General features: G+C 35.5%; 1 protein-coding gene across 2 annotated transcripts in view; it reads right to left on the reverse strand.

Moving 5' to 3' along the window:
* Positions 1 to 22,716, reverse strand: part of TP53BP1 (tumor protein p53 binding protein 1) — an 86,839-nt gene that overhangs the window by 47,784 nt on the left and 16,339 nt on the right. The window contains exons 4-12 of one of the 2 annotated variants that reach the window (XM_079127738.1): positions 22,625 to 22,715; positions 22,286 to 22,370; positions 11,274 to 11,398; positions 10,243 to 10,401; positions 9,098 to 9,227; positions 7,424 to 7,590; positions 5,644 to 5,770; positions 4,813 to 4,907; positions 1,478 to 1,686 (exon numbers count right to left, since the gene is read on the reverse strand). In XM_079127738.1, coding sequence (XP_078983864.1) covers positions 1,478 to 1,686; positions 4,813 to 4,907; positions 5,644 to 5,770; positions 7,424 to 7,590; positions 9,098 to 9,227; positions 10,243 to 10,401; positions 11,274 to 11,398; positions 22,286 to 22,370; positions 22,625 to 22,715 — 1,188 coding nt within the window. Of the gene's footprint in view, positions 1 to 1,477; positions 1,690 to 4,812; positions 4,908 to 5,643; positions 5,771 to 7,423; positions 7,591 to 9,097; positions 9,228 to 10,242; positions 10,402 to 11,273; positions 11,399 to 22,285; positions 22,371 to 22,624; position 22,716 lie in introns of both variants that reach the window. The other variant, XM_079127737.1, reaches the window with a different exon arrangement.

The following is a 22,716-nucleotide window of genomic DNA, read 5'->3' on the forward strand; positions in this document are numbered from 1 at the left end:
CCATGAGTAAAAATACCTTCTCAAAAACATTCACACCCATAAAAATCTGCTTTGGTCATAAATAAACATCTGCCATCATCTTTAATATCACCCATATATTCTGGAAAATTCTTCTCAATGCTTTATGTCAGAGCTTATAGCTTATCCATAAATTCTGAAAACTCTTCTGTACTACATTATGTTTGTGTACAACATTGATAGAAAAATAAAACTAAAGAAAGATATATGGTGGTTGAATATCCACTTCAGTTCTATGTAACCTTGTCTTCAACTCTTTCACTACCAGCATAAGTACCCTTATGCAGTATTTACCACTCATTTAACCTTGATAAATATCCTTATGAGGTAGATGGTATCAATCTCCCCATCTGATTGATGAAGAAACTGAGGCTTAGTTTCAACTGATCACAGAGATAGTAATGGTGAGTTAGGAACGATTCCAGGAAATTCTGTCTCGGAGTTCTAATTCTTAACCACTCAACCAAATTACTTCTAATTATTTGCATAAAATAGAAGTCTTCAACAAAACAAGCTAAAATGCCAGGAAGCAATTAAATTATTTCTTCCTGCTGTCTCCTTCTCACTAAAATTATGACATATTTCATTACTACTCATTTTAACTCTGATTACAAAATCTGCAAACAAGAAACATGAAAGAAATAATCCCAATAATACCACAATAATTGTCCTACGTAAGGTCTTACAAGAACAGACATTTAAATTGAACAAGTAGTCACTGATATAATTAAGGTCCTTCAAATCAATGGTACCTACATTTAATATCTTTAAATATTTAACCTTAAACTTATGCAAATTAGATATTAGTTTCCCCTTGCTATCAGAAGAAAATATATACCAGAAAACTAAAATTCATTCTGATGCCCTCAGTGTAAGAATGATTAATTAAATTATGGTACATTCACTCAGAAATACTACACAACTTTTGAAAAGCTAACATGAAGATGATATAACACTGAAAATTATTATGACGCAATGTTAACTGGAAAAAGATTATAATCATATTTGCTATAAACTTCATTTTTTAAAAAAGTAGATGGGTACAAAGAAAAAAACAGTATTAGTTGAAAGGTAGAATAATGCATGAACCTTTTCAATTTTAATAACATTTTCAAAATAAAGACAGTACAAAATATAAGCAAAAAGTAATAAAATGTTTGTTGACTTTAGAAATGTTCTAAAAGTAGAATGTGATAACAGTTGCACAAATCAGTAAATTTACTAAAATATCACTAAATTGTTCACTTTAAATGGGTGAATTTTATGATTTGTAAGTTATACCTCAATAAAGCTATTCTAATGCAAAAACAAGATACTGAACTAGGAATACAGTTCAGTGGTAGAGCACTTGCCTAGCACATGCTAGACCCTGGGTTCAATTCCCAGTGCCACAGGAAAAAGAAAAAAAAAAAAAAAAAAAAGATGTTAGGAGGAAAAAAACTCTTTCCACAATACTTACGTGAGAAAATTCAGGCTGGGATGGGATAGGAAGTGATCCAGGAGTGAAGACTGGTGTGCTCTGAGACACTGGTGTTGAGGCTTGTGGTAATACAATGGGCTCAGGTGGGAGAGGGGGGTTTTCTATTTCCACTGGTTCATCATCTGGAAGTTTTTTCTGAAAAGGCTCTTCCCCTGCTTCAGACAACACTGACATATCCACTGGCTCATCTGCTTTAAAAAAAAAAAAAAAAAAGAAAAGAAAAGAAAGAATCACCTAATATTACTTACAATTCAGCACAACAAACAACAATTACATAGAGAAATTTCTGCTTCTAATAGTGACTTTAACTTTCAGAAAAACAACAAAATTATAACATATTGGGGCAAAACAATATGTCCTTCTCTTTGGGAAGGATTTCAGATAGAGATTAAAATGGGATTTCATCTGGGAATACCTACCCACCCACCCACCCATAAAATATTAATTTGGCTCCTCTGAGCCCCTTTCTTAATTATGTACAGCTTATTTGTGTGTGTGTGTGTATAAGAACACCCAGATCATGCCACTTAATTTAACCATCACATATTCTGCTCCAGGCCTTATAAGGCAATGAACTTGTTCAGCATTCTGAATAAACATCTACATATTTATTAACTCATTATATTTGCATTAACAACTGTTAAGTGCAGAGAGATGGATGCTAGAACAAATAAAGATGAAGGGAAAAAAACCCTACCAATGTCAATCGGCACTGATTTATGAAAGAACTAAGACACTTAATCTAACATAAACTGCTCAGGAAGGAACATATACAAAACATGAAACACTGTTTTCCCATGTGTACTACCCACTTGTAGGCTACCAGGACCTTCCTCAGAGCCAGCCTTTTCCCCCTTATAGCTTAACCCCAACTAGGATTGCTCGAAGTCTCTCATAAACTACCTATGACATTTAGTTTTCCACAAAATCTACATTCATGTAACTAGCTACCCACACTCCTAACACCTACCCTTGCTGCTTGGTTTGGCCTCAACCTTGCATACAGGTCTATTGCTAGTTTGGAAGCTGGTGCCACAAGCCTTTAATACACTACCACAGCTGTGCTAAGTGTTTTTATTGCACCTGTTGACCCTGTCATGAGAAAGCTCATTAAGGACCTGCTATTTTAGACACTATAAATAAATATAAAAAGCATATACAGTTTCACAAACACTGATGCACATATAGATTTAAATGTAGTAAATCTAAAATACGACTGATGAAGGAAAACATGTTACATGGGGAAAAAAGAAAACTGAATCATACACATAATATGATACCAACTGTGCAAAATTACTTTTTCATATTTAAGACACTCTGAAAAGACTATATCCAAATGATAATTAAAATTCAATATGGATTGTGGTATCACAGGTGATTTTATTTTCTTCTGATTACTTTCCTATACATTTTCCAAACTTTCTAGGAGTATTGATCATGTTTCTAATCGGGGAGAACATTTTTAATGTAATGATATTTATATATTTCAATGCTTGCACTATAGATAGAAGAAACTGTTCTAAGAATTAACCAAAGGTAACTTGCATTAACAGTCTTTTTTTTTTTTTTTGCGGGGGGTGGAGGGGTACCAGGGATTGAACTCAGGGGAACTCGACCACTGAGCCACATCCCCAGCCCTATTTTGTATTTTATTTAGAGACAGGGTCTCACTGAGTTGCTTAGCGTCTTGCTTTTGCTGAGGCTGGCTTTGAACTTGCGATCCTTCTGCCTCAGCCTCCTGAGTCACAGGGATTATAGGTGTGTACCACCGTGAACAGCAACAGAATTTTATTTTTTTTTTTTTTGCAGCGCTGGGGATTGAACCCAGGGCTGTGTGCTTAGGAGGTAAGCTCTCTACCAACTGAGCTATTTCCCCAGCCCTGCAACAGGATTTTCAATACAATGAATTTACCTTTTTTTAACTGAAGATGTCACTAATCACGTTACAGTTAGAATCACATTAGTCTATTTGGATAATTACAACTAATTAAAGAGAAGGTAGTTAGAGACAAACTTGCTAGCAGAAGAAACTCTAAGATTAACTTTTATCATACATAAATTATCCTTGAAAAATAATTAAATTGTAGATTTACAGTACTAGAGCAGAAACAGCAGGATAACACAGAATGCATATTGCAAGACAGACGAGCAAAATCTCTAGAGGCAACTGCCAGAGTTCAAATCCTGCCTCTTATTAGATGTCAAATCTCTCTGTGCCTTTACTTCCCTCTTCTGTAAGACAGGGATAAAGTAATATCTACTTCTTAGGATTGTTGTGAGGATTCAATGAGAAAAAACATAGACACCTAAAACCAAAGAAAAGCACTCAGAACAGCGTCTGGCATATACTAAGTACTCAATAAATATATGCTATTATATCATTATTGATACATGAAAGACTGAAAAGAAGAAAATCATGGATTTTATTAGAAAAAACTTTGTAAAAATAGTGGGATTTAGAAATATCTTATATGATTGGATAGAAGACCAGGGCAGAGGTTTAGATAAATAAGGTAAATAAGACAAATGAAAAGGAAATATTCTTCTTTTTTTTAAATTTGTTTTAGTTATAGGTGGACACAATACCTTTATTTTATTTTTATGTGGTGTTGAGGGTCGAACCCAGGGCCTCATGCATGCTAGGCAAGCACGTTACCACTGAGCCATAACCCCAGCCAGGAAAGTATTCTTGTGAATAAAATAATATAAAATCACTAAGTCCTCAAAGGAGAAAGTGAATAAAATAAAATTTTTTCCACTTGCTCCTAGCCAACCTTTAGATAAAACTATTTTAATAGTAGCAAAAAATAGCTTACAAAGAGCACAAGAAACAATTGTTGATCTCTCTCACCAGAATGTTATTAGCATGCTACTGGATACTACTAGACTATTAGTTAAAAAAAAAAAAATCCAATTCTTCACCATACTAATTTGAGATCAACTTCAAACTATAAAGTTTTTTCCTTAAGGGTCTTTGTAAAAATTGAGCCAGTATTACAAAGATCTGAACTATACTAGAAAAGCAAAGAACTGAGAAGAGCACTTTATACGAGGCTATATACCTGAAAGTTAGAGACAGGAGTCCTCCTGAATAGTGTAGGGCACAGTGACCTAAAGTACAAAGGAACAGAATATTTTGCAAGACAGAAGAGATGCAATGCTGCCCTTTTTTCTTTCTTTTTTTTTTTTTTTTTTTTTGTGGTGCTGGGAATGGAACCCAGGGTTTCTTGCATATTAGGAAAGTGCTCTACCACTGAGCAACCTCCCCAGCCCTCTTATAATCTGAGATCAACAGACAGATGAAGAGAGCTCACCTTTTTTCCCTTCTTGCTCTGTGGGACTGCTAGGAACGATAAAAGGGGTAGATCGGAAAGCATCAGGGGAAGGAGCAACAAGATCTGAGGAATTCCTTTATATGAAGAGAGAATCACAGGTTATTTTAACCACAACCACAGTTTCCAAACTGTTTACTTTTTAATAGAAAAAATATCTAAGTCATTCAGATAATAGCATTTCTCCCACAAAGCAATCTGAGACCAGTGGAAGAACCACTGAATAACTATTTCCCATACCACACATTTCTAACAACAATTAAAAAAAAAAAAAAGAGTAAAGACAAAATGGAAAACCAGACACAAGGACATCACAATTGAAAAGCATGATAAGCAAGTGTTAAAAAATAATTCATTTGCAGATTACAGGCAAAAAAATTTTTACTCCATTTTTTGTGTAATAGGAAGACTATGCAAATTTTATTTAAAAACAAACAAAAAGCAAACCTCTTTGCCCTATAGAGATGAAAAAATACATTTACTGTCAACTATAACAATCTATTCACCACTCTGTACTGTTATATGGAAAAAACTGTTAGTACAATGGAGGAGCAGAATGCATGTTTTGAATGTTTTGAACATTCTCTTTCTTAGTGAAAACTCTGGGTTACTATTATAAAGCCTCTGATGGGAAAACATCTATTTGCCCTCAATAGTGTCAATAAGTTCCCATTCCCAAAATTATAAAGCCTAGATTCTACCTTTGGTTCTAAAAAGAATCCTGAGGTAGCAGGCAACTTTAACTGTTTCAACCACAGCCGAAGACCTTCAGGGACATGTTGCTTTGGCCCAAGATATTTCAGGCTTACTTACGTTGAAAGACTCTCCTGAACGAGAGACCTCTGACCGGAGAGCTGCAGGAGGTGCAGAGTGGTAGCAGGTGTGGAAGCCAGAGAACACCCACCTTCCTCCTTTGAAGGAGTAGAACAACCATCAGAAGCTATTGGAAAAAAAAGAAATTCTGGTTGCATTTATTTCTCAGATTGCAGTTACAGAGTTGTCAAAAAACAAAAAACAAAAAAACAAAACCTCAGTACTGCAAAAATAGTAACATCCATATTTTCAACCATGTTTTAAGAGGGCAGAAATTGTTTTCTAATTGTAGTATAATTAATGGAATGTCACTACAACACAAATCTTCTGAGAACATCAACCCCCCCCCTAAATAATGGGTTTTTAAAATAAAGAATTGATGAAAAGAGTTCCTTAGTCCTTTCTGTCATAATCTAAGCTTGAAGAGGAAAAGCCAGAATCCTTATACCTCTGCTTGGCTGCTCTTCTTCCTTGTGATGCTTCTATTTTAAAACAGCAAGCGAGCCTTTTATTCCAAGGTCTACCTAAGATGAAGTAAAGCTCATGCCATGATGCAGATGGAAGAAGTCAAAACAAAGCGCATGACACCTGATGATACGAATGCAGCAATTTTCATAATTAGAACTTGGGTCTCCTCAAAGGAGACAAAAAATACTAATGTATTAATAAAAGAATATATAAGCAGCCATCACTGATAAGTATCATGAAGTTTCCTACTGGATCCTTCTCCTTAACAACAATGGAATATCAACTTTATTAATCCTAAGTGTAAAGAAATTTCTTAAATACAACCTTCTAGCTTCAATGAAGAAATAAACAAGGCTTCTCGGGTTAGGGTTGTGGCTCAATGGTACAGCACCTGCCTTGCATGTGTGAGGCACTGGGTTCAATTCCTAGCACCACATATAAATTACTAAACAAAAGGTCCTTCAAAAACTAAAAAAAAATTTTTTTTAAAAAGGCATCTTGGTAACCTTCTGAAGGTCTTGCACAGTAATTGTCTCAAAATAATAAAACAGCCTTCTTCCCATACCTCCTTAATCAACACATTATTTTTATTTCTTTTTTTGATTCTTTTTTTTTTTTTTTTTGCAGTACTGTGGATTGAACCCAGGGACGCTCTTCAACAAAGTCATATTCCCAGCCCTTTCGACTTTTTGAAATAGGTCTAAGTTGCCCTGGTTGGTCTTGAACTTGAGATCCTCCTGCCTCAGTCTCTCAAAGTGCTGGATTACAGGAATGTTACACCATGCCTGGCAACAAGTTATATTTTGCTGGTTATTACTGATACTTTCATGCTCCTTGAAGTTGTGAAATGGTGAAGGTGGGAGAATAAAAAAGTGTGAAGCACATACCACTCTAGTCTTCTGTTTTATGTCCTTTCTGCTAGATTTTAACTTACTTTTTATGGTAGGTGAACTAATAAACAAGTACACTATTATCCCAGGTGAACATGAAAAACCTTAGACAAACTATTTAAGACCTGAGGCCTAAGTAAAAACACGGTAACAGAAAAAAGGCTATTCTGTCCATATTATGGAATTTACTTTAATAGCTAATTATTCTTCAATATCTCCATTTCCAAAAGAGGAAAATTTACATTAAAATGTCAAATAGCAATCATTCCCCAAAAGCCCTTCTCACTAAGCTAGAAATGTATTTCCATTCCAAATCACAAACATGTCAGTATAACTATTAAAGTGCTTTCTAACTTAAACAGCAGCCTCAAAAATAAAATAAGAGGAGAAAAAGAGCTATAATAACTGATCATCCTTTGTACCTGTTTTATTGCTTTGGTCAAATAAGTCTTCCTGGGTTGACAAAACCTCAGGCTCTGGTGACTTGTGAATCTGCAGTCCACCTTCCAAAAGTTCTTGAGCACACATTTGTTCTTTTGTTTCTACAGCAGCAAGAGACACTTTGGGACTAGAAGACATGTCTTCTGACCTAGAAAATTCATATCACCAGGAGAAAAGGGTTCTAAGTTCAAATGCTTTAATCTTTTAACTGAAAAAATACTTGTTTTGTGTTTTTCTTCAATAATTTCAAGAACTGCAGAAGTTTTCATCTGTAATTGTCTACTGAAAGTGAAATAAGTTACTCTGCAAAGTCCTCAGCCCATTTCGAAGCTTGCCTCAGTCTCTCCAACAGCAATTCCTCTTTTCAACTCTGCTCACACTGTACTGCAAGTTTTCCAAGATTTCTGATAAGTGATCTCGGGATTTTTATCACATGAGCTATTATCTACACGTCTGTCAGGAATTCTGATCCAGACCACAATGCCACTAAGGAGAGCAAGCAAATAGTGACCTCCCCAGGAAAGTGCTTAGATGTGAACTATTCTCTGCACTACTGCCACACACATATTATCTTCAGCTGATCTTTTCCACTTGTTCTACTCAATCTATGCCCAAACCAAGACCTATTCACAATAATAATACTCACACATATAAGACACCCACATTTTTGGCCCCTTCCCAGAGGCTTTCACCTATTCAGGAAAGAAATACTAACTGGAAGAATTTCTTACATGGTTTACTTGGGTTTTGTTCTAGTTTTCTTAAAGAAAAATCTAAAAAGTTTGCCACTGTTAAGCATTTTACATTAAAAAGACAACTTGTCTTAATATTCAACCTGTTTAGGACCTCAAATCCACTGTTTCTATTGAAGGAAATAACAAAACAATACTGAAAGATTATTCATCCTCATCCCAAATTGGAAGCATCTCAGTTTTCCTATGCCATACCCAAACTTCAGATGTAGGCCAGAGGCAATGTAGTTTTGGATAAAATAATCATCACAGAGCAGAGGTATATCTTCCAAATCATACCAAGCTAAGAACCTAAAACACCAGGGGAAATCCCTACATCTATGTATATCATAAACTATCAGATGCAGGATACCCAAAGAGCCAAAGCAATCCTGATGCTCAAGTATAGAAACAACAGGTTTTCCAGTGTAATATTCATGTGACTACCTAACATCAGACAGGCTAAAAAGACCTCCTACATACTGTGGGCAAAGATTACAGAGAGGAACTAAAGACTGAAGAGTCATGCTTCTAGTTACAGCAGCAATAAATCACCTTTGTAAAAGGCCTACATTAAGATGAGAATACAGGGCTGAAGTTGCAGCTCAGTGATAGAGTGTTTGCCTAGCATATGTGAGGCACTGAGTTCAACTCTCAGCACTGCATATAAATTAATTAGTTAATTAATTAATTAAAGGTCCATCAACAATTAAAATATACCTATTTTTAAAAAAGATAAGAATACAAAAAGACTACAAAAATAACCAATATATTTAAATAATCAATGTTTCTACTGGATGGAAATATACCATTTCAAAGGACAAAAATATATCAACAATTTCTAAAAATGTTTCACTTGGCAAAATGATGTTAGTATAATCCAACAGCAAAAACCCATACATATATTTTAAAAAGAACATTTACCTTGCAGGTGGTAGATCTTGCTCTTCTAGTGCATGTACACCTTTACTGGGCTGTACTGTCACAGGGATATCTTTGCTGGGCTGTTCTGCCATAGGGATATCTTCATTGGATTGTTCCTCATTCTTAATTGCTTAAAGTTTTAGAAGAAGACAAGAAGAAGATAGGAAGGAAATATTAATTTTTCAAAATACAGGAAGCAATCCTAAATTAATTTTTTTTCCACACTAGGGATCAAGCCCAGGATTTAACATGGACTCTATCACTAAGTTACAGTCTTGGTCCACCTAAATGATTTCTTTCTTTTTTCAATTAGAGACAGGCTTTCACTGAGTTCCTCAGGGCCTCACTAAGTTGTTGAGGCTGGCTTTGAACTCTTGATCCTCCTGCCTCAATCTCCCAAGCTGCTGGGATTACAGGCATGTACCACCACCACACCCAGTCACCTAAATGATTTTTAAAGGCAAATACTTCAACAGAAATAAGTTCAGATTAAAAATATATGCAAGCCAGGCAAGGTGGTATACACCTATAATCCCAGCAAGAGGATCACAAGTTGCAGGCCAGCCTCAGCAATTTAACAAGATCCTATCTTAAAAAGTAAAAAGAGCAGTCAGGCACAATGGTGCATGCCTGTAATCCCTGCTGTTCAGGAAGCAGAGGCAGGAGGATGGCAAGATCAAAGCTAGCCCTGGCAACTTAGTAAGGTCCTAATCCAATTTAGTGAGACCTTGTCTCAAAATATAAAATAAAGAGGGCTGGGGATGTGATTCAATGGTAAAACACCCCTGGGTTCAATCCTGCTACCAAAAATAAATAAATAAACAAATAAATAATATAAATAAAAAGAACTAGGGATGTAACTCAGTGGTAGAGCACCCCTAGGTTCAAGCCCCAGAACCAAAGAAATAAACCCATAGACCATTCTAAAAAGGAAAGTAATCAATTACCTACTTAACAGGAAACTTTGATCTACTAGCTATCAACTGATAAAATATTTACCAGTCAACTCCGCAAACTCACTTACATTAGGTTATATTAACTTAGGTTAAAAAAAAAAAAAACTTATCAAGGAAAAAATAACTAGCTTTAGCAAGGGAAGAAAACACTTAAAAACAAATCCAAAAGTGAGAAAACATATTTCATACCAGTATCTGCATCTATATCAGATAGCCTGGTATAACCAGAGTTAGACGTAACTGAAGATAGATGCTCCTTATTGGCTTCGTATGGCATAGTTCGTTCTTCAACATCCTGGCTCTGGGAGAGTTCCAGAACTTCAAAGCCCAACTGTGATGAGGCAGGATCTAGCAACAAAATTCCAAGAAATCAGGTATAGTGATTATTAATGTGCAAGGTGCTGTCCCTTAACAAAAGTGGATCACAATGTCCTAGCCCCAAAATTTTTCCCAAAAAAATCAAGAATAAGATGCTGGGGATGTACCTCAATAGTAGAGCGCTTGCCTAATATGCATGAAGCCCTGGGTTTGATTCTCAGCACCACAATAAATAAATAAAATAAATATATATATACGTGTGTGTGTGTGTGTATTCTTCATATACATATATGAAGAATAAATGCATTAAAAACGAAGGGGAAAAACGTATGCCAGGAAAAACTTGAGTACCATAAAGCATTACAGCATCTAATACGGTAGACTATGTCTACATTCTAAAGATGTACCATAAACTATACCCACACAAACAGCAATTCAGATGTGAAACATATACGAAAACAAATAAATACAAATGGAGGAAAAAGCTGGATATGGTGGTGCACACCTGTAATCCCAGTTACTGGGAAGATTCAGGCAAGAGGATCACCAAGTTGGAGGCCAGTTTCAGCAATTTAGTGAGACCCTGCCTCAAAATAAAAAATATAAAGGGCTGGAGATGGAGCTCAATTGTAGAGCATCACTGGCTTCAAACCCAAGCATTAGGGGGAAAAAAGCGGGGGAGGAAGAGTCAATATGCAGAAAGGGGAGGCTATCCAAAGAGCTATAAATTCCTGAACACCAGGTAAGTGGAATTATCTTAAATGATCAGTAAATTTCTTAATGACTCTTAATTTAACCATGAGAAAAACAGAACCTGATAAAGAGACAAAATTGAGATATCTACACTATAACATTAAAGGAACATAAAACAATCTATCTTGAAAAAGGAAGGCATAAGCTACCTTCAGCAGCAAAGGCGCGTGCAGTATCATCTGAAGTATCTTCTTCCAGCTCCTCTTTCTCCTTTTCTTCCAACTCTTCCTTCTCTTCCCCATCAGGAACAGATTCCACTGACATTCCCAGAACACTACACAGTGGAAGGACAAAATAATGTGTTCCAAATAGGCTTAGCCACTGCTCAAAGCACCTGAATTTTATTATGACTCCCTACATACATTAAATACCTTGTCACCAAATTTGAAAATGTTAAATATCTCACCCCTTTGGTCCTTCTAAGAAAGTACCCAAAAAGTTAACAACTTTTAATATACTGCACTGAATTGACACAAAAATTAAAAAGAAGAAAGATAAAAAGTTTCTTTTTATGACCAGGGATTTAAAAAATCTTATATCCAGAAGAATTACTGATAAGCAATAAATAAGATGTATATGGATAAACATGAAGGAAGTAAAAAACAAAACTATTAAATTGGGTAAAGTTCACAAAAATACTTTAGTAAAAAAACCTTAGGATACACATAACTGAAAAGTGCAAATAAAATGCAAGTTAAAATATCTATGTATTTAGAAGAAGTTAAAAATCAAAAAACTTACTGAACTAAAAGACAAAACACTAAATTAGGGGAAAAAAAACCCTGCAACAAATATAACAGATTAAATTACATAAAATATGAAGCATTCATTTTGTGTTCTTGTTTTTTTTCTTGATTAGACTTGTTAAATTTTCATCAACTTTTAGCTGTATTCTTTTCTATTTCATATTTCTGCTCCTACTATCTAGTCTGAAAATAATTTGATTTTTAATCTAGCTTCTTTCTGATACAAGTACTTTAAGTTATAAGTGTTCATCTGAGTAGTGTTTCATCCCAGGATTCTGATATTTTAAGCTTTTGTTATCACTTAGTTCAAAACGCTTTTTATGTTGGATGCAGTGGCGCATGCCTGTAATCCCAGCAGCTAGGGAGACTGAGGCAGGAGGATCAAGAGTTCAAAGCCAGCCTCAGCAACTTATTGAGACACTGAGAAACTCAGCGAGACCCTGTCTCTAAATAAAATATAAAAAAGGGTTGGGGATGTGGCTCAGTGGTTAAGCATCCCTGGGTTCAATCCTCAGTTCCCCCCCCCCAAAAAAAAACCTTTTATTTACTTTTCTTGTGCTTTATTCTTTGACCTATGAGATGTTTATAAGTGTGCCATTTAATTTTGAAGTAATGAGACACAGGGATGGGGTTCTATATGTCTTAAGGTGATTGATTACTAATGTAACAAATCATGGAGGAAAAACACAGTCTGCATGATTTTCAATTTAAGAAAAACAGTGATAGTGACCTATAATTTTCTTCATTGTAACTGTCAGGTTAGTATAAAGGTTAAGTTGTTTTCAAAATTCATTGGTAGAGGGCTGGGGATATAGCTCAGTTGGTAGAGTACTTGCCCTGCAAGCACAAGGCCCTGGGTTCAATCCCCAGCACCAAAAAAAAAAAAAAAAAAAAAAATTCTTTGGTAGAGTCTGCCCATTTTTTCTATTTTATGGAAGAGTTTTTGTAGATGAGTTTTGTTCTTTCCTTTCATAAAGATTGATGTTATTTTTTCCTTTGTTGAAGCCATTTGGGCCTGGTTTATTCTTTAATTATAATTCAATTACTGTAATAAATTTAATTTTTTTAATAAAAAAAAGAATTCATAAAAAGATCCCCAACAAATGACAGCAGTCAACTCACTGAAAAAAATAAATATTAAGTACCTTTACATATGTAAAGGAATCAAAGAAACCAATCTTACCAAATTAGAAAAAGCAATTTTAAATACCATTCTACTACTCGGGTGAGATATACATCATCATATATTGCTTATATAAAAACAGAGTACAGCCGGGTGTAATGGTACATGCCTGTAAAGCCAGCCTCAGCAACCTAGACCCTAAGCAACTGAGGGAGACCCTGTCTCAAAATAAAAAGTAAAAAAGGTTGGAGATCTGGCTCAGTGGTTGAGAGCCCCTGGGTTCAAACCCTGGTACGGGAGTGCAGGGTAGACAGTACAAGTAAAGAAATCTTAGCCAGCTGTAATGGTTCACGTCTATAATTCCTGCTAGTAGGGAGGATGAGGAAACTTATGATGACCATGTCTCAAAATAAAAAACAAAGGGTAGGGATGCAGTTCAGTGATTAAGAGTGTCCCCTCGGTTCAATATCCAGTACCACAAAAAATTAATTTTTTTCAAAATTAAAAATAGCCGGGCATTGTGGTACACCCTGTAATCCTAGTGGTTCATGAGTTCAAAGACAGTCTCAGCAAAAGCAAGGTGCTAAGCAACTCAGCGAGACCCTGTCTCTAAATAAAATATAAAAAGGGCTAGGGATATGGTTCAGTGGTTAAGCACCCTTGGGTTCAATCCCCAGTACAAAAAAAAAAAAAAAAATTTAAACAAAGGGATCCTTTCTGGACCACAACTTGGAAATATGTACCAAAGGCTTAAAAAATGTTCATACCCAGTAACTGCAATCATTTCAATTGTAAGAAATAATCTGAAATATGGAAAGATCCTTATATAAACTTACTTCTCAAAGTTTACTGTTATTAGGAAACAACCTATAAGTTCAACATTAGCAAAATGACTAAATAATCTCATAATCTATCAAATGAAATATCAGGCCAATAGTAACAATGCTTTTTCTTTCTTTTTTTTTTTTTTTTTTTTTTTGTGCGTGTGTGTGTGTGTGTTTGGGGGGATCCTGGGGATTGAACTCAAGGGCACTTGACCACTGAGCCACATCACCAGCCCTCTTTTGTATTTTACTTAAAGACAGAGTCTCACTGAGTTGCTTAGCACCTCATCATTACTAAGGCTGGCTTAGAACTCTTTATCCTCTGTCTCAGCCTCCCCAGTTACTGGAATTATACAGGTGTATACCACTGCACCCAGTTTAACAATGTTTTAAACAATCAAATACAACATGTGAATCAATATTGGAGACCGGATCCAAATAAATAAATAAATAAATAAATAATATAATATGGGAAACATCTTTGACACAATTGGGAAAACCTGAATATGAACCATATTATTTGGTATTATACAGTTATTATCTTCTAAGGTATGATAATAACACTATGATCATATAAGATACTTATTCTTAGGGGACAAATGTTGATGTATTCAAACCATTCAGTACCTCATAAGAGTATACACACACACATAAACACACAGAACAGATGTATATTCTTTAATCTTCTTCTGTAGGTTTAAACTTTTAAAATAGGGCTGAGTTGTGGTTCAGTGGTAGAGCACTTGCCTAGCACATGTGAGGCACTCAGTCTGATCCTCAGTACCAATTAAATAAATAAAGAAAGGTACTGTGTCCATCTACAACTAAAAAAAATTATTTTTAAATTTTTAAAGTAAGAGCTTGGGAAAAATGTTATTAATTTAACTGGCATGGGAAAAAATGCTCATATTGTTAAGCAGAAAGATCAGCAAACATACAAACTTACTTTCCACATGATGTCAACTATGTAAATTAAAAGCACAAAAAAAGAACAAATATGCCAAAATGTTTACAGCAATTAGCCTCTGGGTGGCAGGATTACAGATGACATTTTTTACTTCCTTTCAACTTTCTACATGTTTAGTAATTCATAAAAAGAGCATTAAGTCTAACTTTAACATAAAAGAGGAGAAAACAAACAAGCAGAGTTGGGGACCATGACCCAAGAAAGAGAAAACGGACTAAGCAAAGATGTTCATAAAAATAAAACAGCCAGGCACTGTAGCACATGTCTGTGATCCCAAAACTAGGGAGGCTGAGGCAAGAGGATCACAAGTTCCAGGCCAGCCTCAGCAACTTACTGAGGCCCTAAACAACTTAGTGAGAACCTGTCTAAAAAAAAAAAAAAAAAAAAAGAGGAAAAGGACTGGGGATGTATCAGTGGTAAAGCACCTCTGGGTTCAAACCCTTGCACTAAAAATTAATCATTTAATTAATTAATTAAAATAAAATAAAACGGAACATTACCCATACAACTTGGGAGAACCAAATTCATGATCTTGCAAAATACAAGTCCCAGATCACATGTGATAAAAGGTACCAGAGAAGCAATTAAAAGACAGCACAAAACCACTTATCTGATTCTTCTCAGTCTCTTGGTTCTTCCTCAGGGCCCTAATCTCTAAATGCTGATGGCTCAGTGAATCCCTAGACCACTTCTTCAGCTATATTCACCCCTTATATTCACTCCTGGTTTTGACTATAGTACCATCCATATGCTTAAGACTGCAATGTGAAATTGCAGCCTAGACCTTTCCCCTGGGTTTCAGACTTGTACATCCATTTGCCTCCTCAACACTGGCAGGTGGCTGTTCAAAAGAGAGCTCAATTTTAATCTGTCTAAAACTGAACTATTCCTTCTGCATTCCTTCATCTCAATTAATAGCCACACCATTCTTCTTGCTCAAACCATAACCTAGACTTATTGTTACCTCCTTCCTATTTCTTTTTCTTTTTTTTTTTAAATGAAGAACTTTTTATTTTTTGGGTACCAGGGATTGAACTCAGGGGAACTCAATCACTGAGTCACATCCCCAGCCCTATTTTGTATTTTACTTAGAGACAGGGTCTCACTGAGTTGCTTAGCACCTTGTATTTGCTGAGGCTGGCTTTGAACTTGCGATTCTCCTGTCTCAGCCTCTCAAGCCACTGGGATTACCGGTGTGTGCCACCACACTGGCCCTTCCTATTTCTGTATGTCAAATCTGATCCATCTTTAAATCCTATTTTCAAATATTCAGAATCTCACTATTCTTCATTCTCTTCTACCCTGGACCAGTCATTGTCGTATTTCACCTAAATTATTTCAGTCGTCTCCTAAAATAATTTCTACTCATTATGGCTCTGTCCTTGTCTCCCCTTTATTCTACCCAGGCATGGAGGCACACATCTGTAATCCCAGCAACTCAGGACTGAGGCAGAAGGACTGCAAGTTCAAAGCCAGCCTCATCAACTAAGTGAGACCCTCAGCAACTTAGCAAGACCTTTTCTCAAAATTAAAAATAAAACAGACTGGAGACATAACTCAGTGGTAGAACACCCCTAGATTCAAACCCCCCACCCCGACCCCAAAAAATCTAAGATCATGTCATTCCTCTGCTCAAAATGTCTTCCTATTTCACCAAGAATGAAAGCCAAATTCCTCACAATGACCCATAAAGCTTACATAAACTGGTCCCCCTTTTATTTCTCTAACCTCATCTCCCACTTCTGTCAGTCTACTCCACTTCCATCATACCAACCTCCCAGCAATTTCTCAAATACTCCAGACACATCCATACTTTGCAAGTGCCATTTTCTACATATGGATTGTACTTTCCAAGGTAACAGCAGAGACTACTCACTCACTTTAGATTTTCAATCAGATGTCTCATCAGAGAAGCATTCCCTATCCATCCAGTAAAACTTGTAAGTCCTTAATCCTTCCTATTCTCTTACCTGCCTTACTTTTCTCTTCAAATCTTATCAGTATCAAATGAACTATATATATTTACTTATTCATCACATATTACTACATCCCATACTAGAATGTAAGCCACATTAATATATAGGGTTTTAATTTCTTCTGATTCTTTTATATCCCTAAAACCCAAGAACATCATAGGAAATACTCAATTAAAATATTTATAGAATGATTAAGTAAATAGAAGAGGGTTAAAATAAATTAGATTACAGATGAAAAACAGTACTTAGGTTAAACTTTTTTTCACTGTCTAAAAACAACGGAAAAAGAAAATAAAATTTAAATAAATTATTTAGAAGTATAAGAGGAGCCAGGAGAAGAACTAAAACAATTACTACTGAAAATTGAGAGGAAGGGCTGGGGTTGTGGCTCAGTGGAAGAGAGCTTGCCTACCATGTATAAGGCACTGGGTTCGATCCTCAGCACCACATAAAAATAAATAAATAAAATAAAGGTGTTGTGTCCATCTACAACTAAAAAGATATTTTTTTTAAAATTTGGGAAGAAAAAAATGGGGCAGGTATTGATGAGTTATCTCTTACTATCAGATTTCATTTGTCCTAATTTGATAAAATAAAAAATTACAGTACAATAGTATTACTGTTATGGTTTGGATGTGAGGTGTCCCCCAAAAGCTCACGTGCAAGAAGGTTCAGAGGAGAAACGATTGGGTTGTAAGAGTCTTAACCCCATCAATGATTTAATCACCTAATAGGGATTAACTGAGTGGTAGCTGAAATAGTAGAGTATGGCTGAAAGAGGTGGGAACTGGGGCATGGCTTTGGGGAATATATTTGTATCTGGTGAGTGGATTCTCTTTCTCTCTCTACTTCTTGATCACAATATGAGCTGTTTTCCTTTGCCACACCTCAAACCCTCGGGAATGGTTCCAGCCTTCTATGAACTAAGACCTCTGAAACCATAAGCCTTCAAATACACTTTTCCTCCTAAAATTATTCTGATCAGATCCTTTCAGTCACAGCAACAAAAAAACTAAGACAATTACTTTATACAGAAAATACATTTATAGTTTTACAACAGTATTAGAGCTAGGAAGACAACCTTTCAGAGAAGTTAAAAAAAAAAAAAAAAAAAAAAAAAAACGTTGCCTTTGTGAAAGGGGACCTAGGATGGGGAAGAACTATGCTTTTCACTTTTAAGTTTTTCTGGGTTTGGAGGAGCACTCGGGATTAAACCCAGGGGTACTTTGCCTGAGTACCCAGGGGTACTGAGCTATAGACCTTTTAGTTTTTTTTTTGAGACAGGGTCTTACTAAGTTGCTGAGGCAGGCTTCAAACTTGCAGTCCTCCTGCCTCTGTCAGAGTAGCTGGGATTATAGGCATGTGCCACCACACCCAGTTTATAAAGTTAAAAAATAAATAAATAAATAAATAAACAAACTAAGTATTTATATTATTCTATTCAAAAATATTTAGCAGCTAGGCACGGTGATGCATGCCTGTAATCCCAACTAGTCAGAGGTTGAGACAAGAAGATCACAAGTAGGCTGGCCTCAGCAACTTAGCAAGACCCTGTCTAAAAAAAAAATTAAATTAAATTAAAAGGGCTAGAAATGTAGCTCAGTGGTACACTGTCCCCAGGTTCAATCCCCAGAACTAACTAAATAAATAAATATATACATACACACACACACACACACACTATATATATAAATACAAATATATATATATTTGGAACCACTAAATAAATATATATATATATATACACACACATACATATTTAACATATCTCATCAAAATTAAAAACTTGCTGTCAAAAACCTTGCCAACAGGATGAAAGACAAGCTACACAGTAGGAGAAAAACCTAGCAAACCACATAATCTACAAAGGACTAGCACCTAGAATATATAAAGTACTCTCAAAACACAACTGTGAAAAATAATCCAGTTAGAAAATGGGCAAAAGACATGAGCAGACATCCTTGAAGAGGTTGACAGTAAGTAAAAATCTGACAGAATATTCAATATCATTTGCCACTAGGGAAACAAAGCTACAATGAGATACTACTACATACTTATCACAAGGACCAAAATAAAAATTAGGAAATATTTCTCAGTGGTAGAGGACATGTCTAGCATGGTCAAAGGTTCAATCACCAGCACCCCAAAAAAAAAAAAAATGCAGGTGAGGATGAACAGGAATCAGATCACTTATATTGCTGGTAGGACTATATAGAACAACACAAAAACTCTTGAAAACAGTCTAGCACTTTCTTAAAGATGCAACTACCATACAACCAAGCAACTGAAAACATAGACATTATCCCAAAGAAATGAAAAATTAAGTTCATACAAAAACCTATACACAAATGTTTATAGCAGTTTTATTCACAATAGTCAAAAGCTGAAAACAACCCAGATGTACTTCAATAAGTAAATGGTTAAACAAATTGTGGTATATCCATACCACTGTTCAGCAATAAGAAATGAACTGTTGATACATGTAAAACTTGGAAGAATCTCCCAGGAGTTATGCTGGTAGGGGAAAAAAGCCAATCCCAAAAGGTTACATATGTTTTTAACATTCTGAAATGATAAAATTTTATAAATGTATAATGGATTGGTGGTTGCCAAAGGTTTAGGTGAAGAGGGAGGTAGGTGTGGTTCTGAGGGCAGCACTAGACATTCGAATATTTAACTATTCACCATATTCACTGTAGATGTAGATACGCCACTACATAGAAGATTAAACAGAAGATAAAACTCAATATACACACCCACACACAAATACAAATAAAATAAGAAGTTTGAATAAATTCTGTAGATTTTATCAATGTTGATAAAATGGTTGTGATACTGTACTATAGTTTTATAAAATGTTATCATTGGGGGAACCTGGGCAAAGTGTATACAGGCTCCTTCTGTATTGTTTCTTATAATAGCTTATCAATCTAAAATTATTTTAATTTTAAAAATGATTAATGGGGCAAAGCGTGGTAACATGCACCTTTACTCCCAGCAACTTGGGAATCTGAGGTAGGAGGATGGTAAGTTCAAGGCCAGCAGGGCAATTTGAGACGATCCTATCTCAAAAAATACAAAAGGCTGGGGATATAGCTCAGTGGTAGAATGCCCCTAGGTTCAATCCCTAATACTACCAAAAAAAACTTTAATGGGGAAATAAAAATATCTATATTTCTTCTGTATTATATTTTAGGGCACTCCTTATTTAGGAACATCAGCATACATCACTAGGACATTAGATAACGCAAGATGATTTTTTTAGAATTTTATGACAGAGAAAGTTTCCCAAGTAGACTTTTTTCCCAAAATATCTGCTTTAATAAATAAAGAGAAATTCATCATCAATATATATGTTTTAAAGAAATTTCAATCTTTGGGAATCAGCCTCAAATTCTTTCCAGCTTCATGGCCTTTGCAAATGCAGTTCATGTCTGGAAAGCTCCTCCTCTCACACTGCATGCTTTTCCTCAGCCCTTCAACTATTCCCAGCAAATTCATGTGAATTGTTTAAACTGTATTCCCAAAAAGGTGTTCCCTTAGTCCCATATTAGGTTTTCCATATTTTTTTCCTCTTTACAATGGTCACAATTTTAACTGAAGAGCTACTTATGTAATGACTTGTTTAAATTTGTTTCCCCTATTAAATTATAAGATCCATGAAAACAAAATCCCTTTAAAGTACATGCCACAGTGCCAGCACATTATTGAAGATAGTAATTCAATCTCTTTTTAGAGAAACAACACATTGATGCAGAAAAGAAAATGAAGTAGCATGTAACTTCTCAGACAATACCTCTTCATTCACAATGGAGGTAGCATGTTTCCAGTATCCCCTTTTCATGGCTAAGGGTGCTTAGCCATAAAAACACAGCTAAGCCTAGAATGTATTCCTAAAGGGATACTATAAACTCAAATGCCTAGAAAGCAAAGCAAAATAACAAAGATGAGTAAAGCAGCTGAATATAGGAACGAAAGCAGATGCACCATGATAAATGACAAAGGAACACCTCTCTTCAGTGTCCAACATCTCTTCAGTGATTTGTAGGGACTATGGAAAACCACAGCACTCTCATGCTTCATGTAGGGGAGTTTGGCTGCTACTCTGAGTTCCAACCAACTGTTGCCAATAAACCAGTAATCGGAAACCAGAAATTCAGGTTTTATGACAAATTTCCCCATTTTTAAATTTTGCCAATTAATTAAAATATATTTTACCATGTGTGGGCCAAATAAAAACTATGAGTTCACCAGTTTGCAGACTGTTCTGAAGCATTCATTTTTACTTGATATGAAAGAAATTTATGTGCAAACACAGAGTATAAAATACACCAGAAAAAAAGCACTTCTTTTTAAGATAAAACAAGTCTTGGGACTAGGGTTGTGGCTTGGTGGTAGAGCATTTGCCTAGCATGTGTGAGTCACTGGATTTGATCCTCAGCATCACATAAAATAATAAATAAATAAGACAAATAGAATAAAGTTATATTTTAAAAAAGTTAGAACAAGTCTTCAATCATCTCAAGCTGAGAGTCCCCTCTTACTATCTCCTCTTTATACCCTGACACCTCAAGACTCCTGGAGTTGTCTGTGCTCTTTTTTGACCTTAAGAGAATTGGAATAGAAGACAAAGAAGCACCAAATAGTTAAAAATTAAAAGCATTTGAATCAGAAGGAACAGATTCAAAGCCTAGCTCTGTCACCTACTACCAATATATTCTAGAGAAAGTTATTTAACTTCTTCACCCATCAGTTTCCTCTACTACATAATAGAAGACATACAATGTCTTCATTGTACAATTGCTTTATGGATAAAATTAAAATGAAATTATATGTCAAACATCAAACATAAGGCCTATCACAGAGGATGAACTCAAAAAATGGGCAAAGCAAATGAATACTGTTTTAGGTACAATTTAAACATTTTGGATCTAAAACTGGTGAGGTGACTTGGGTTGGTAGATATAAAGCATGCCTAACAGGTTTATGTTGTTGTTGTTGTTGTTGTTGTTGTTGTTTATATCAGGGATGGACCCAGAGGCACTTAACCACTGAGCCACATCCCCAGCCCTTTTTATATTTTATTTAGAGACAGGGTCTCGCTGAGTTGCTTAGGGCCTCACTAAGTTGAGGTTGACTTTGAACTCACAGTCCACTTGCCTCAGCCTCCCAAGCAGCTGGGATTATAGGCATGAGCCACTGCACCTTGTGCCTAACAGTTTTGATAATACACCTAAATTCTTTCTTCTAAGAAGTTATATCTTTACTAAGAATGAGGAATGCTTATTCTGCTTCACATGCACAAGACAGGATACTCAAAATTTGAATACTCAGCTATAAAAATTTACCTTTGCAAAAGAGATTGCCAATATCAGTACTAATACAATACTACCTATACAATCCTTAAAACCCATTCCCTAATTCACAAAAAGATTAATTCATTTATCCTTGGGATGAGGCAACAGGTGCTGATGAGCGTTGATCCCTTAATAAATTTAAATAAACTCCCTCAAAAATTAATATACCTGCTTGTCCTGTTTGGCTGAGGTAACTGTTCAATGACTTGACTGATGGAACCACATGTATCCAAATGAGAAGAATCCACAGGGACTGAAAAAAAATAATGGGCTATTAGCACAAAAGGCATTTACCAACAAATTTTAATACAAATTCAGGAATTCAGATAATACCAATCTAATCAGTCACATCAGAACACCATGAATTTTTGAATGTTCACTAAGCACCAGATACTGCACTAGGCTTCTTACATACATTCATCCAACCATATAATATTTAACCCACTCTGCTCCAATAGCACCTTAAAAAAAAAAAAGCAAAAGGGACTGATAGCTTAAGCACCTCACCTGCAGCCTTGTCTTTCAAATGTTCAGTGAACCCACTATTACTGTTTCCTTGTTCTTCTCCAGCAGCTTGTTCAGGATCGGACACAACATCC

The sequence above is a fragment of the Sciurus vulgaris genome (assembly GCF_902686455.1).
Source record: "Sciurus vulgaris genome assembly, chromosome: 2".
In the NCBI taxonomy this organism is placed as follows: domain Eukaryota; kingdom Metazoa; phylum Chordata; class Mammalia; order Rodentia; family Sciuridae; genus Sciurus; species Sciurus vulgaris.